Genomic DNA, 13,517 nt, shown 5'->3' on the forward strand with positions numbered 1-13,517 from the left:
GTTCTAAAATGCACGTCAAAGAGCAGCATCTCCTTGTCCCCCATCATGACCCATACTGTAAATATGCTGTCAAAATCTGGACCAAATCAAGTGGATCACAATCTGGCCTGCTGAAGTGCATTTTTTATTCGTAAGATAAACGGGAACAGTGATACTGAGGCATTGCCATCATAAAAAACACACCAGGAAGAGAAGAACATTAAATAACCATGGGAACAGGCTCGGGGTAGGGGAGAGGGCTCCAGGGGTGCGGTGGTCCTAAATCAGTCCTCGTCGTCCCAGTCCTTCTTCCCCTGGGGGGCTTTGGGTCCGCCGGCCGGTTTCGCCATAATGATCTGGAACGGTGGGGAACAGTTACTGAACCGCTTACAATGTAGACTACTGCTCCCCCTGCTGGAGATGATGCGAAATCATCTGGATTTCACTTTGCCTTGATCAACTTTTTACATTTGTGCTTAAAATGCAATTCTTCAGCCCAGTTAAAAAACGTGCTTTACAATGGGGTAATAGTCAATACTTTTGGCTACTTTCTGCCAGAAAACATGCAGACACACCATGCGTTTCCACACTCCGCTCAGCTTGGACATAGTAGCACAGAGTAATGCAAACCTGAGCTTAACTTCTTCAGCTTTGACGTACCAATGCCTCCGTGACTAGACTGTTCTAGAACTTTTCCCAAAAAATGCAGACGAGTGTGGGATTAGCATGCCTATGAGGAAATCTTTTTTGACAAAGTGAATTGTATATTCTGCGTTTTTAATTCTTGACCATGTTAGTAAATGGTTTCCATCGCACACGCCACACACCAGTGAGACCAAATGCGTGCAGTTTACTCTAACTCAAGATGCCCTGTGCTGTAACTCCACCTTTTTGGGCTCTAGTTAATAATGTGCGTCAAATTTATCGGGCTCATCCTCCCAGTCATCTTTGTCCCAGTGGCCTTGCTGTTTGGGAGCTCTGGGTCCACCGGCCGGCTTAGCCATAATGATCTAACGCACCACAGGGAATGACAACAACAACCAGCGCTGTTAGCCATAATGAGCTAACACACCACAGGAAATGACAACAACAACCAGCGCTGTTAGCCATAATGATCTAACGCACCACAGGAAATGCCAACAACAACCAGCGCTGTTAGCCATAATGATCTAACGCACCACAGGAAATGCCAACAACAACCAGCACTGTTAGCCATAATGATCTAACGCACCACAGGAAATGACAACAACCAGCACGTTTACACTTGCATTCAATACACTTTTAAAAGGCTCGTTTAAAAGTACATCCAATCAACCAATTTGTGAAATGGTACAGAGCCCCCCCGTAGTCACCCCAGGTGAAAAAATGAATATATAAACCTGAAAATCTCTCAGCTTTGCAATCTGTACCCTCAGCGCATTTGGCTTTTCTGCCTTTGAAAAACTGAGGGTTACTGATTGACACACCAAACGCACAGATAAAAACTGATGTGTTTCTCTACTGCACGGATTGCAACACCAACAGTATGGGTTTGCGCATTTAGAAGTATTTTCTTTTACCCAGGGTGACCAGGGGGCCTCTGTAAAATGGCTGGTAGTAGAGAAAGTGGGAGTCTGACCTGGTCGATGCGGAGGACCGTGACCGCAGCGTTGGTGGCCAGTCTAATGCCCCAGTGCTTCACCAGGTACGGGTCCAGCACGCCAGCCTCCAGCACGTCCATCAGAGCTGCACCCTCACCCTGAGAGAGAACACAGCCATCAGGAAACCGCAGAAACAAGGAGCCAAAATGGGGGAATCCAGTGGATGGGATCCTTCAATTCATACAATCACTTATTTTCACCTGCTGTCCCTTTTTTATTTTCACCCTGCTGTAGGTTTTTATCCTAACCAAAATACATGCAAGCTCTTTGTGGTAGGGACTGAAGGGATTCTATTTGAGAGAGAAATATAAATAAAAATAGTACAGCAAGGTTGGTGATTTAAGCCCCCATTTTAGCCACAATAAGATCAGTGCAGCTGTTTGGCCCTTGAGCAAGTAGACCCTTAACCTCGCATTGCTCCAGGGGAATCGTCCCCTGCTTAGCCCAATCAACGGTAAGCTGCTTTGGATAAAAAACGTCAGCTAAATAACAATTTATGAAATTATTATGGAAGGTGAAAGCACCAATTTCATTCCAGGAAAAACCCTGGTGTGGATGCATGATCATAACATCAATATGCATGTGACTGCCCACAGCTCCCAGCCCATCTCTCCTCACCTCGATGTTGAAGCCCATGTTCTTGTTCCCCTCGTGATGGACGGCGTAGAGTTTAGAGATGAGCTCATTGCCCTTCACCCCAGAGTTCTCTGCCAACGCGCGGGGCACTGCCTCGAACGCTTCCGCAAACTTCTTAATGGAGTACTGCTCCAGGCCTGGACACGACTGCAACACACAACACCATGAGACTGCAACAAACACCATGAGACTGCACCAAACAACACCATGAGCCCACTGGACCTCCTTATGAACAGAACCAGAACAGCAGGTTATCCTAACACAAACTGCAACACACAACACCATGAGCCCACTGGACCTCCTTATGAACAGATCCAGAACAGCATGTTATCCTAACATAAACTGCAACACACAACACCATGAGTCCACTGGACCCCCTTATGAACAGAACCAGAACAGCATGTTATCCTAACACAAACTGCAACACACAACACCATGAGCCCACCGGACCTCCGTATGAACCAGAGCACGTCATCCAAACACAGTCTTATTTATTGTTTAAATTGTGTGTTTTGGAAATATTGTTTCGTTTTCTCCGTAAACTCGGCACTCTTGAAAAAGAGGGCACTGACCCTAAATGTGTCCCCGAGTATTGAATAATGAATGAAATATAAGAATAAACTGCTCACATTATAAGTTCTCTACAGCTATTATTTATTTTAACATAATAGGCATTGTCATCCCTTTCATCTTGTTAAATCCTATATTCTGCATTGCACCAAACAGTCAATGTAGGCCTACTGCTTTTGAACCTCCTAAAGCACGGCAATTCCACTAATTCAGCGTACAGTGGGCATCATCCATGGTCAATCAACCCGAGGCAGGTAATGTCTTCTCACTGCAGTGATTAAATGTTTCACTTCTGATGGGGAGGTTTACTTCTTCAAGGCTTCTGGACTAAGAGCTGTGCTCACCTCTCCGTAAGACATGATCTGTTTCGCCAATTCTATCTCAGTGGCCCCAGCACCTGGAAGGAGACGTTTGTCCTACAGAGAGGGAGAGATTTATAGACATATCAAAACAAAAACAAACTGGACATATACATGAGAAGAATACCTGGATGAAGCGTTGATTAGTTATCATAAACCTGAATTATCAAAAATTCTGCATTCTCTCATTTGGCAAATATAATTTTGTTTCTCTTCCAAAAAGTGCACCCGTTTCATTTTGCATATCTGCTGTAAAGCGGCAGAGCAGTGCCCTGGCTGGTTTCAGTCACTCACCCTGACGAGGACCTTGAACGTGTTAACACCGTCATCCACGGCCCGCTCGATGTCGTCCATCAGGTTCTCTGTAGCCCCGCGAATCACCAGCGTGGAGATGGCCCCGTCCTCCTTCTCTGGAGATCAATAAAAAAAGAAAAAAGAAAATGGTTATTTAGCTGACGTTTTTATCGAAAGTGACTTACAGTTGATTAGACTAAGCAGGGGCCAGTGATCAACCTCAAGTCAGCGAGCCTGTTGGAAATGAAGGCTTACCGTGTTTAAAGACAACCACTTGGGTCTCGCCAACTTCGCTGAGGTAGACGCTATCACAGCGACCCATTTCGTCAGGGGTGGGGGCCATCTATCGGGAGGGGGAGAGAGAGTCTTAGTGCAATCGTATCTCCAGATATAGCATGTACCGACATACTGCCAAATGCTATGATGAGTTTCAGTCACTGCTCAGAAGGGTTCTGTGTTTACTCTCAGACTTACCAGTCTTGGGAGAGCAACAGCTCCCAGTGTCTTACACAGTCTTCTTAAATCCCATTTAGAATTCAGCCTAAGGGAAAGGAAGGGGGGGGGGGGGGGGATTGGTAAATGGAAAACACTCCTCATGCTATCTGGGGGCTCAGAGCTGGTATTTCCCCCTATATGGTCTTCCCTTCTGTAAAGTGTTTTTGTGACAGTCACTGAGACACATCTGTTACTATTCTTAGTAAACTAGCCAAAACTGTGGGATTGCTACTTGGTCAGTTTATTCTACAAGTTTTTATCAATGCGACCACACTTGGAACTGTACTTCCCTTTCAAGGGTCTATCAACGCACTTGTTCCTGGTTATGATTTGCACTTTATTGCACGTCGCTCTAGATAAGAGCGTCTGCTAAATGACTAATGTAATGTAATGAAAAGTGCTATACAAATCGAATTGAATGTATTTGAATCTTACCGGACTACCATTAGCTGGTACTTGTTGGCGTAGTGGAGTGCCATGTCGGCCACCTTTCCCCCAGTGACCACCACGTTAGCGCCAGACTCTGCAATGGCTTTCACCTGGGCCTCCATCATGTCCTCCTCGCCCTTGCTGAAGCTCACAAGCTCCTGGGCATTCTTTATCAACACCGTGCCCTGGGAGGGAAGAGCGACAGCACGTTACTGCTAAAAGCGGCTTAAAGGGAATAAACTACTTGCTAACCTCAGGCAGACAGAGCTCCAGGGACATGCTACTTCATCTGCCTCACAGGTGACTTTACCGGAGCTTGTCTACTTAGAAACTGCATCAAAATCCATCTTCAGCCCGGCAATGATATAGGACACAGCTGCTGAGTGACAGCTCATTGCCAAAAGATGAACCATTCTGGTCAGACAAATTGCAAAGGACGCACCAACTTATTATAATGACACATGCACAGGCTTACCTTGGTCTCTGTAACCATGCAGTCAAACGGGCAGGAAAACACTGCAACCTTTGCATCTTTGACTGACGTGATGTCTCCTTCCGTTTCCTTTTTGAAAACCATTCCGTGTAACACTGAAGACGACATTAACCCACAACCCTGCAAAAAAACAACGCCATTTGGCCGCGGTTACACAAAGCATCAAAAAACGCTGAAAGAGTTTGAAAGCTCAAGGTACTTACCAGTATCTTGCAGATCCGGACATTGTCCACATTGAAATTTCCAGACTCAGGAAAAATGGAAACTGCAAAAAAAATAAACAAACAACAAATACATACGTAAAACGACGTAAGTAGCGAAACAATAGCAAACGAAATTAATAAAAATAAAAACAGGAAATACTCATTTGTTTTCCACATTTCTTATTCAGCAGTGTTTTACTTTGACAGAAATACATCCCGGTTTACGTGTTGGTGTTTGTGGTGTGCGCCGCCACAGCGACACTGACCACAGGCCTGCGCGATGAGGTGCGACAGGAAGTCCTCGTTGCCGTACTGCTTGCTCATGACGGCCGAGCGGATCAAGGCCGTGGCCTCGCCCACATCCCGAAGGTCCTTGGCGGAGGAGCAGACGCATTCCGGAAGGATCTCCAGGGCCTTCCTGCAGGCCAACTCGTACCCCTCGATCACCTGGAACACAAACAAATATTATTCAGAAAATAATACAGCAATTCATTCATTCATTCATTCATTCATTATCCTAACCCGCTTATCCTAAACAGGGTCGCAGGGGGGCTGGAGCCTATCCCAGCATACATTGGGCGAAAGGCAGGAATACACCCTGGACAGGTCGCCAGTCCATCGCAGGGCACACACACCACTCACTAACACACTCACACCTACGGGCAATTTAGACTCTCCAATCAGCCTAACCCGCATGTCTTTGGACTGTGGGAGGAAACCGGAGTACCCGGAGGAAACCCACGCAGACACGGGGAGAACATGCAAACTCTGCACAGAGAGGGCCCGGCCAACGGGGATTCAAACCCAGGACCTCCTTGCTCTGAGGCTAATACAGTAATATTAATGTGAAATATAATAAAATACGATAACTCGCACAACTGATCAGATCCAGCTGTGGGGAAAGAACACTGTTCAAAAATGGGGAAAGGCGTATACTATGCAGGGTTTTTACCTTGAAAACGTTAGAAAATAACTATGTTATGGCGTAACTATGATGCACTGGAAATCTTTGTCTTTGTGCACCTGTATTTGTGATTCAGAAATGTGGGGCAACCTAGTGCCTAAGGTACATACATGACTGCAACCTGGAAGGTTGGTGCTTCAAGCCCAGGTGTAGCCACAATAAAATCTGTACAATAAAATCTGTTGGGCCCTTGAGCAATGCCCTTAACCCCAAATTGCACCGGGGGGGGGGGGGGTCTGTACCCTGCTTAGTCCAATCGACTCTAAGTCGCTTGGGATAAAAGTGTTAGCTAAATATTGTACATTACAGCAGTAGTGTAACTCACCTCTGACACAGACAGGCCCATTCTCAGAAGGTCCTCGCCCAGCTCTAGCAGGGCCCCGGCGAACACCAGGACGAAGTTGGTCCCGTCACCCACCTCCTGCTCCTGCATGTGGGATGCCATCACAATCATCTTCGCCGCTGGGTGCTGGACCTGAGGAAAAGACAGGTTCGACCACCATCAGTGGGACATCCATACATCTGCAAAGGTGCCTTTAAACCAGGGGTCGGCAACCCTGGTCCTGGAGAGCCGCAGGGTGTGCTGGCTTTTGTCGTTACTCAGCACTTAATTGATCGATTAAAGCAGTGGATTACACAGTTAACTCGCCTCACCTGGTTTCTTGGGTATGAATCAGTTGCTGGTATTAAGGCGAAAACAAAAACCAGCACACCCTGCGGCTCTCCAGGACCAGGGTTGCCGGCCCCTGCTTTAAACCTTTTCAGTCCCAAGCCTGAAAGTGAAGTGGCTCCACTTATAAGGGATCCTACAGTAGTTACGCTTGAGGACTGAAAGGGTTAAAGGTCAAGCTTCAGCAGTGCAGCTTACCTCAAGTTCTCGCAAAATGGTGGCGGCATCGTTTGTGACAAAGAGTTTCTCCAGGTGGTTGATCACCATTTTGTTCATGCCTGTATTGAAAATGTATGATGTTTAAAAACAAGCATCCATAAATCACAAAACAATACGCTTCACATTTCACAGGTGCTAATTCGGGTAAATCGTAACATACGGAATTCAGAAGCACCTACCATTGGGCCCATAGGCGGTTCGAGTAGTTTGGGCTAGCTCTTTGCATGCCTGGATATTTCGGAAGACAGCCTCCTCCAACCCCGAGTAATGCTGAAATAAAGCAGAAATATTGAGTGAATTTTGAGCGCTTTTGGGTTAAATGACATTCGATTATTCATAACTTCATAGTCGTTCAAAACGAGTCTAGATAGTACAGATCTTCACTAAAACGTCTCCCATTGGATCTTTCTTTGGATAAGAATCAATATTGATGATCTATGTTTCTACAACCACCCCCGCTCCTGCTGCAAGTGAAGAGCGAATGACAGGTGCATGTCTACCTGGGATCTGAATACAGCGTGCAACTACAAAACCTAAATAATACGCTAAAATATTGGAGAAGAATATCATTGAGTCACTTTTATTGGTCATTTTCGAGGCTATATTGGACTACTAGCTAAGCCATCAGTGTTATTCCCTGATTTGTAGATAGCTTGCTACCGTTACCATGATAACAACGACAATGGTCAACAATGCGAGAGTACCTAGTCAGCTAGCTAACACATTAGCATATTACATGATGACATCTTTGTGTTTGAATGATGAGTTAGCTTTATTCTAGCTTTATGCTGGGAAAAAAATAATAAAATTAAACAATCATTACGCAAGTTAGCTAAGGAACATTTTAAATAATGTTGCTCGACTCTCCGACGTAAATTACTGCACATGTACATTCGCAGCTAACGTAGCTACCTAGCCATTGTAGTTCGAGATGAGTAAGCAAGTTGGCTCGCAAGATGCCCAATATAAAAACAGAAAGTGTAATTCGCATCAGATCAAAATATCAATACGTTTATTGTTCAAAACAGATGTGAAAACCGCGCAGACAATATAGACTAAAGAGACAGTGAGACTCTTCAGGGACAATTAAGACAGACTCTTCTAGAAGCAGTTTAGAAGGCTGAGCTAATGCTACTAGCTATATGACAGAAGCCAACCACGTGTTCCCGTTACATGGACATACAAATTGGATCTATCTTTCGGAGAACTTCGTCCCTAATGTAACATAAAATATCTTATGTACTACCTTGGCTCCATCCTTTAACATCTGGGCAAAGCCCGGCGCTTTAGGTACGTGAAGAGCCATTTTCAGTGAGTTTGAGTGAGAGCAGCCCCGGTCTTCTTCAAGAAAGAACCGGCGTCTGTGTCCGTTTGGGCGTGGTTTGCGCTCTCGATTGAGTTACGTCGTAGAAACGAGACCTCATGTATTGATAGTCGAAGCACTGATGAGCTACTTCCAGAATGGTCACTCGCAGACGACTTCAATGTTTTGATCACACCTGTCCTGAAGGTACCGCAGCTCATAGTTACATTGTTTATTAATATAGAGAGAGCTTATTAGAAAATCGTAAATTTACCCTGGATTGAATCCCATAGAGCGTAGGACAGCCGTGGTTCTGAGTGCTCTGGTTTCCACTCCATCAAAACCTATACCCTAGTAGCGTACATAAGTGAATGAATTATTTCGCAAGTAACCATGTGCTGGAGCTATTCAGTGTTGGTAATTATATGTAAATCCACAATATTGCGCTTTCAATATTATATATTATAGGCTTTTCAATTGTACAACCATCTATTGGATGTAGCTCTGTTTTGTCTAGAATTGAACTAACAGGTGGTCAGTTTTGTGTGCTGCACAACTGGCTTGAAATTGTCCCGTCTCATAAGATTTTAACCCTTCTGTTGTGTTCGTTTCATGTTCATTAATTTGGTGTTCCCAGTCAAAAATGACCCCATTATAGCTGATTATAAATCCATAATAGTACATATATTATCCCCTAATGTTGTGTTAGATCTTTTTATCAACTTAAGTTCTTGTGAACATTACAAGTTTTGAACTCCATTTGCTATTAATGGCCTGTAGGCCTCATTGACCTGTCCTCATACAACTCGTTTTTGAGTTAAAAACTATAACAAATAGTCAGATACCAGAGCTGCAAGAAAATTTCTACATATTATTGAAACAATGTTGTGATTGTTTGTGAGAATGCCAACAGGTGTGGTTCCCATGGGGGAAAGATGCTATTGGAGAAAGGATCCTGTAGGAGAGTGAGGTGTGTGTGTGTGTCCTCAAACACACATGCATGTGGGGGTCTGGGAGAGGAAGTGTGTCCATCTGATGAATGGGCATGTGCCTGAACTCAATTTTATACACTAAATATAGTCTTACCCATTCATTTCTAATGTCCAGTCATTTTTGACAGAAGTTCAATAAAACATCCAAGATTTTATGAAAATGATCACATTTTATTTTGTGTGTTCAGATGCCCTGTATGGACAAAGTCATGGGACCTTACGACTATCACATTAAATTAACTACATTTTTCAGAGAGAAAACTTTTAAATCGGTCAAATTCGACCGGAACACAACAGGAGGGTTTTAACAGCAAAGAAATGCAGAAATTGCTGCTGCAATACTTTGCATGTGCTGTTGCTTCCTGACCACAAGGTGGCGCTTACGCGGCGCTTTGAGAGGGTTGCATTCATGCTTAAAGGGGAGGAACTGAGGACAATGGCATTACTATATTTAGAAAGAAAAAAACTACAAGGTAGGATGATGTTGCAAAACATGCCAAGGCCTGCGCAACTTCTCCATTATGCATGCAGATTGTTCCTCATTTCATTGACTATGGAGTTTCCAGTTTAATGCATCTTTAACCATTGTCCATCAACATTTTAAGTCATTGAGCAGACGCTTTTAATCCAAAGCCACAAAGTCAATAAGTTCCTCAACAAGTGAAAATCATTAAATCCATAAATAACAAGACACGCAAGTAGAGCAGTCAAGAACAAAAAAAAAGTCATAGTAAGTAGTGTTTTTTCTTTTTTTAAGGGTAACATCAACACTTGTACTTGTGCCAGCATTAATAGTACTGTCATCAATATTGCATGACAGATTTGGCATTAGAAACGAGGAAGGCAGTCTGAATAAAGATGTTTTTCTACCCTCCTGTTCTACGTCAAACAGCAAGCACACTAATTACATGGGGCGTGATCTGGCAGCCTGAGACAACTGTACTTCTCTGACAACGAACCAAGACTTTAACTTGAAACTTGAGTCACAAGCTTTGAGTCCACTGGACTCTTCGCCTGATTGTCAAAGTGAATGGAGTGCATTTACACACGGAAGCCACTTGGTCCCGATCTGATGCATTCTCTCTCATTCTGTGAATTTCCCAATACTGATGTTTGCCTAAAATGAGAAGCGGGTTTCCTTACAAGTGTGTTGTGCATGGTTGGTGTTTTTACAGGACTGGAATTCATAAATGTATCAAATATTAATATTTAAGACACAAAACCATTTATCGCTATAGTATGAAATGCTATACTAAGGCAAGTTTTTATTGATTAATTATGTGAATTATCAGAATTATCAGTAATTTCACAGTCAGGCCTTAAGCATAAACCATGTTTCCCAAATACAAATTTCATAAACTATTAAGTATGATGTAAATGAAGACATGTAGCCTTATTCAAATGGCAGAATCCTGTTATTGAGGAGCAGGGTGTGTATGCAGGAGGGCGTGTGTGCAGGTTAAATTAAACTTTGAATGGAGATTCTCCATAGAAAACTAATTTTTTAAATGCATATACTCAGAAATAAAGTGACAGTGGAGGTACACTTTTGTTCTTCAAAGAAAATACATTTAGTTCGTACCTTTCTTGACTGGAAAATATACTCATTTGTTCCCAAAGAGAACATGACGTTCAGGGTACAAATTAGTATATTTTCCAGGCAAAAAAGGTACAAACTAACTATATAATCGCAGGCTAGGGGCACAAATTTAGGCATCTGTAGGGTACAGTCCAGCAACAAGCATTCATACCTTTTCAGGCATTTTTGGTACCCTTTAGGCATTTAGGCGGGTACACGTTAAAGTACTACATTTCAGGAAATGAGAGAACGTTTATTTTTGGTTTGGAATGACCCTTCCCCTGCTTCCTTATTACTGATCAGCATCATGTTCTTTTAAACATTTTCACAAGTTTGCTGTACACATTTCAGTCTTCAGTTAAATAAATAACCAGGTTCACTGTCAGTCTTCCCTGGAATTATGCATTTTAATGGACACTGGACCAGTGTTCTGTATCTGCCAGACTTATTTATTTCTCCATTCTCTAAATAAATCCTACAGAAATGGTAAATGGTCTGCATTTATATCGCGCTTCTATACAAAGGCATTTACGATGAATGCCTCTTCTTCACACTCGGCTATAGACTTCAACACCCAGGGCAGGGGAATCGAATCTGCAACCCTCCGACTACCAGAGGACCATTCTTAACTCCAGAGCTCCTAATAAACTCAAGAAAAACAATAGGATACTGTGCCTTGCACTTTTGGTGCCTTTTCATTTATTTTTTAAACCGGGCAGTTGTAAGTGTGTTTTTCTGTTGGAACACTAAACCAGAACAGCAAACTCTGGTGGCCAAAGACTGCATTACATTTTTATAGTGTTAAGTCTACTTGAATGTATTATTATGCAAGGGTGATATTAATGAACAAATTCAGTGTAAACACATCTCCATGAGGCTGGAAATAAATGTCTGCATACAGTACACAGGGGTCTGGATCATAGTTGGGTCGCCACCATGAACACTCTTAGAGAAGTGTTTGGAGAATTGATGGTTGAAATCATAGCATTGCGTGCAATCATACAAAGCATCTTATTACAATTATTATTACCAACAAACCACTGCCAAAGAACCCACTTCCCCACCCGGTTCATTTAATGTACCGGACAAGAAACTCAGCAGATAAAGGGCAGACACTGGTATGAGAGACCTTTATTTCACCAGATAACCAGTTTCTTGAATAAAAATGCAGAATTATTTCAGCAGAGTATCGGGTATATTTTTACCTGAGACCAGCACCTGGGTGGAAAGTAGAGCTCACAATTCCAAGAGTAAATCACTTATTCATTATACTACACTGAATGCTGTGTACGTGCAAGTTTATCTAAATTTCACGAACATTTAAAAGGCAATAGCAGTAAATTTTTCTTTTGATTATTAAAGGTTAAGTGTCTTCCAGATTTTATTGCTGCCTTTGTTGCTTTTTTTCTTAACAGATTAATCTACAGAGTCCAAGTTCTTATCAATGTGGTCACTCTTCTGGTACTTTGAACTGTACTTCCCTCTCGGGTTTTCAGTGGTACCTGCTTATGCACTTTGTTGTCCAATACTCTGGATAAGAGCGTCTGCCATCTGTAATGTAATGAGCAGTAACAATCCCCAGTTTCCAAATACATGGTTTTACATAAATTATTTACCATTTTGAAACCATGTAAACAGGCTGCCTTTACAACTTTGCTTTCACATTTTGACTTTTCCATAAGAATATAAAAAGGAAAGAGATAAAGCTAGCGTGAGCAAGATTTTAATATTTACAGTGTTGCCATCATTCTCATCTCAAAGAAGGCAAGGACAACCCATTTGTCAACAACCAGTGAAACAGCAGGTCACATGCAAATGACAAGGAAGACTGAGAATGCATGATACCAAAGACAAATTATAGCACATTTAATACATCTCTTGTGTAGCCCACTGAGCATGCAACAAAAGTCCAATTCAAATGACAGTTCTCAAAAATAAATGTCCACACAGACATTAAAAAAAAACCATGCATGCGGGTGTTTAATAATTGACTAATGCAGAGCCTAAAGAATGCATAAAAGGGACTACAATATGCACAACAATGGCACTTTATCATTTAGATTATTGATTAAAAGCATGCATGTGGGGCTTTGAAAGTGATTTGAGTGCCGACAAGGAGTATTTCTCACAGGGACAGAGGATAACAGAAGTGTGGGCAGGAGATGAAGGCTCTCCGGGGAGGAGTGTGGGGAATAATGACGCCTTTAGACCGCTTGTTCTGCGTGCAGAGGCTGCTAATGCGTCGAGTCTGAGGGGGAAACTGTTCTGTCAGACCCACTACAACGGGGTTCTGTCAGACAGAAGAAGCCACAGCGCCATGCTGGCTGCCCTACATCTGACCCAAACCGTGCTTGTTTACCCAAGACAAGGAGGGAAGAAATGTGTAGCCTACATCCACCGGTGTAAATGCAATGCCAATATCATTTTAGCCTAGTTTATATTGAGCTAAAGCGGGGCAGGTTATAGAGAAATACTGTAGCTACTTATCCTTTTGTCATGCATCTGTAGACGGGTCACGCATAAGTGATAACTGACGCGGTTTTGCACCGAACCACGTCTACGGGGTGAACTTATGCTAGTAAATAGGAACATAATATTTTCCATATAAACACGGAAGTCAATATCGTAGTTGGCCAAATCGCCGCTTAAAGCGTTACAAGAGCGACAGCGACCACTAGGGTTGCAAGGCGAG

At 43.0% G+C, this 13,517-nt stretch overlaps 1 protein-coding gene across 3 annotated transcripts; it reads right to left on the reverse strand.

Annotated features, from left to right (window-relative positions):
- Window positions 1–103: 103 nt before the first annotated feature.
- On the reverse strand, window positions 104–8,358 carry LOC133107763 (T-complex protein 1 subunit theta). 3 transcript variants are annotated; one of them, XM_061216924.1, is made up of 16 exons: window positions 8,198–8,358; window positions 7,131–7,221; window positions 6,931–7,010; window positions 6,388–6,537; window positions 5,365–5,545; window positions 5,099–5,160; window positions 4,878–5,015; window positions 4,409–4,587; window positions 3,953–4,019; window positions 3,734–3,821; window positions 3,479–3,594; window positions 3,170–3,241; window positions 2,238–2,402; window positions 1,598–1,717; window positions 867–989; window positions 104–335 (listed from the first exon to the last, which is right to left on the reverse strand). In XM_061216924.1, exons 1-15 carry the CDS (start codon window positions 8,255–8,257, stop codon window positions 882–884), a joined length of 1,677 nt encoding a protein of 558 aa, XP_061072908.1. In that variant the 5' UTR covers window positions 8,258–8,358; the 3' UTR covers window positions 104–335; window positions 867–881. The 3 variants fall into 3 exon arrangements, with proteins under 3 accessions (XP_061072908.1, XP_061072909.1, XP_061072907.1); XM_061216925.1 differs by lacking the exon at window positions 867–989; XM_061216923.1 differs by lacking the exons at window positions 104–335; window positions 867–989 and adding an exon at window positions 1,067–1,201.
- Window positions 8,359–13,517: the final 5,159 nt, after the last annotated feature.

This window comes from Conger conger, chromosome 13, assembly GCF_963514075.1.
Source record: "Conger conger chromosome 13, fConCon1.1, whole genome shotgun sequence".
Classification (NCBI taxonomy): domain Eukaryota; kingdom Metazoa; phylum Chordata; class Actinopteri; order Anguilliformes; family Congridae; genus Conger; species Conger conger.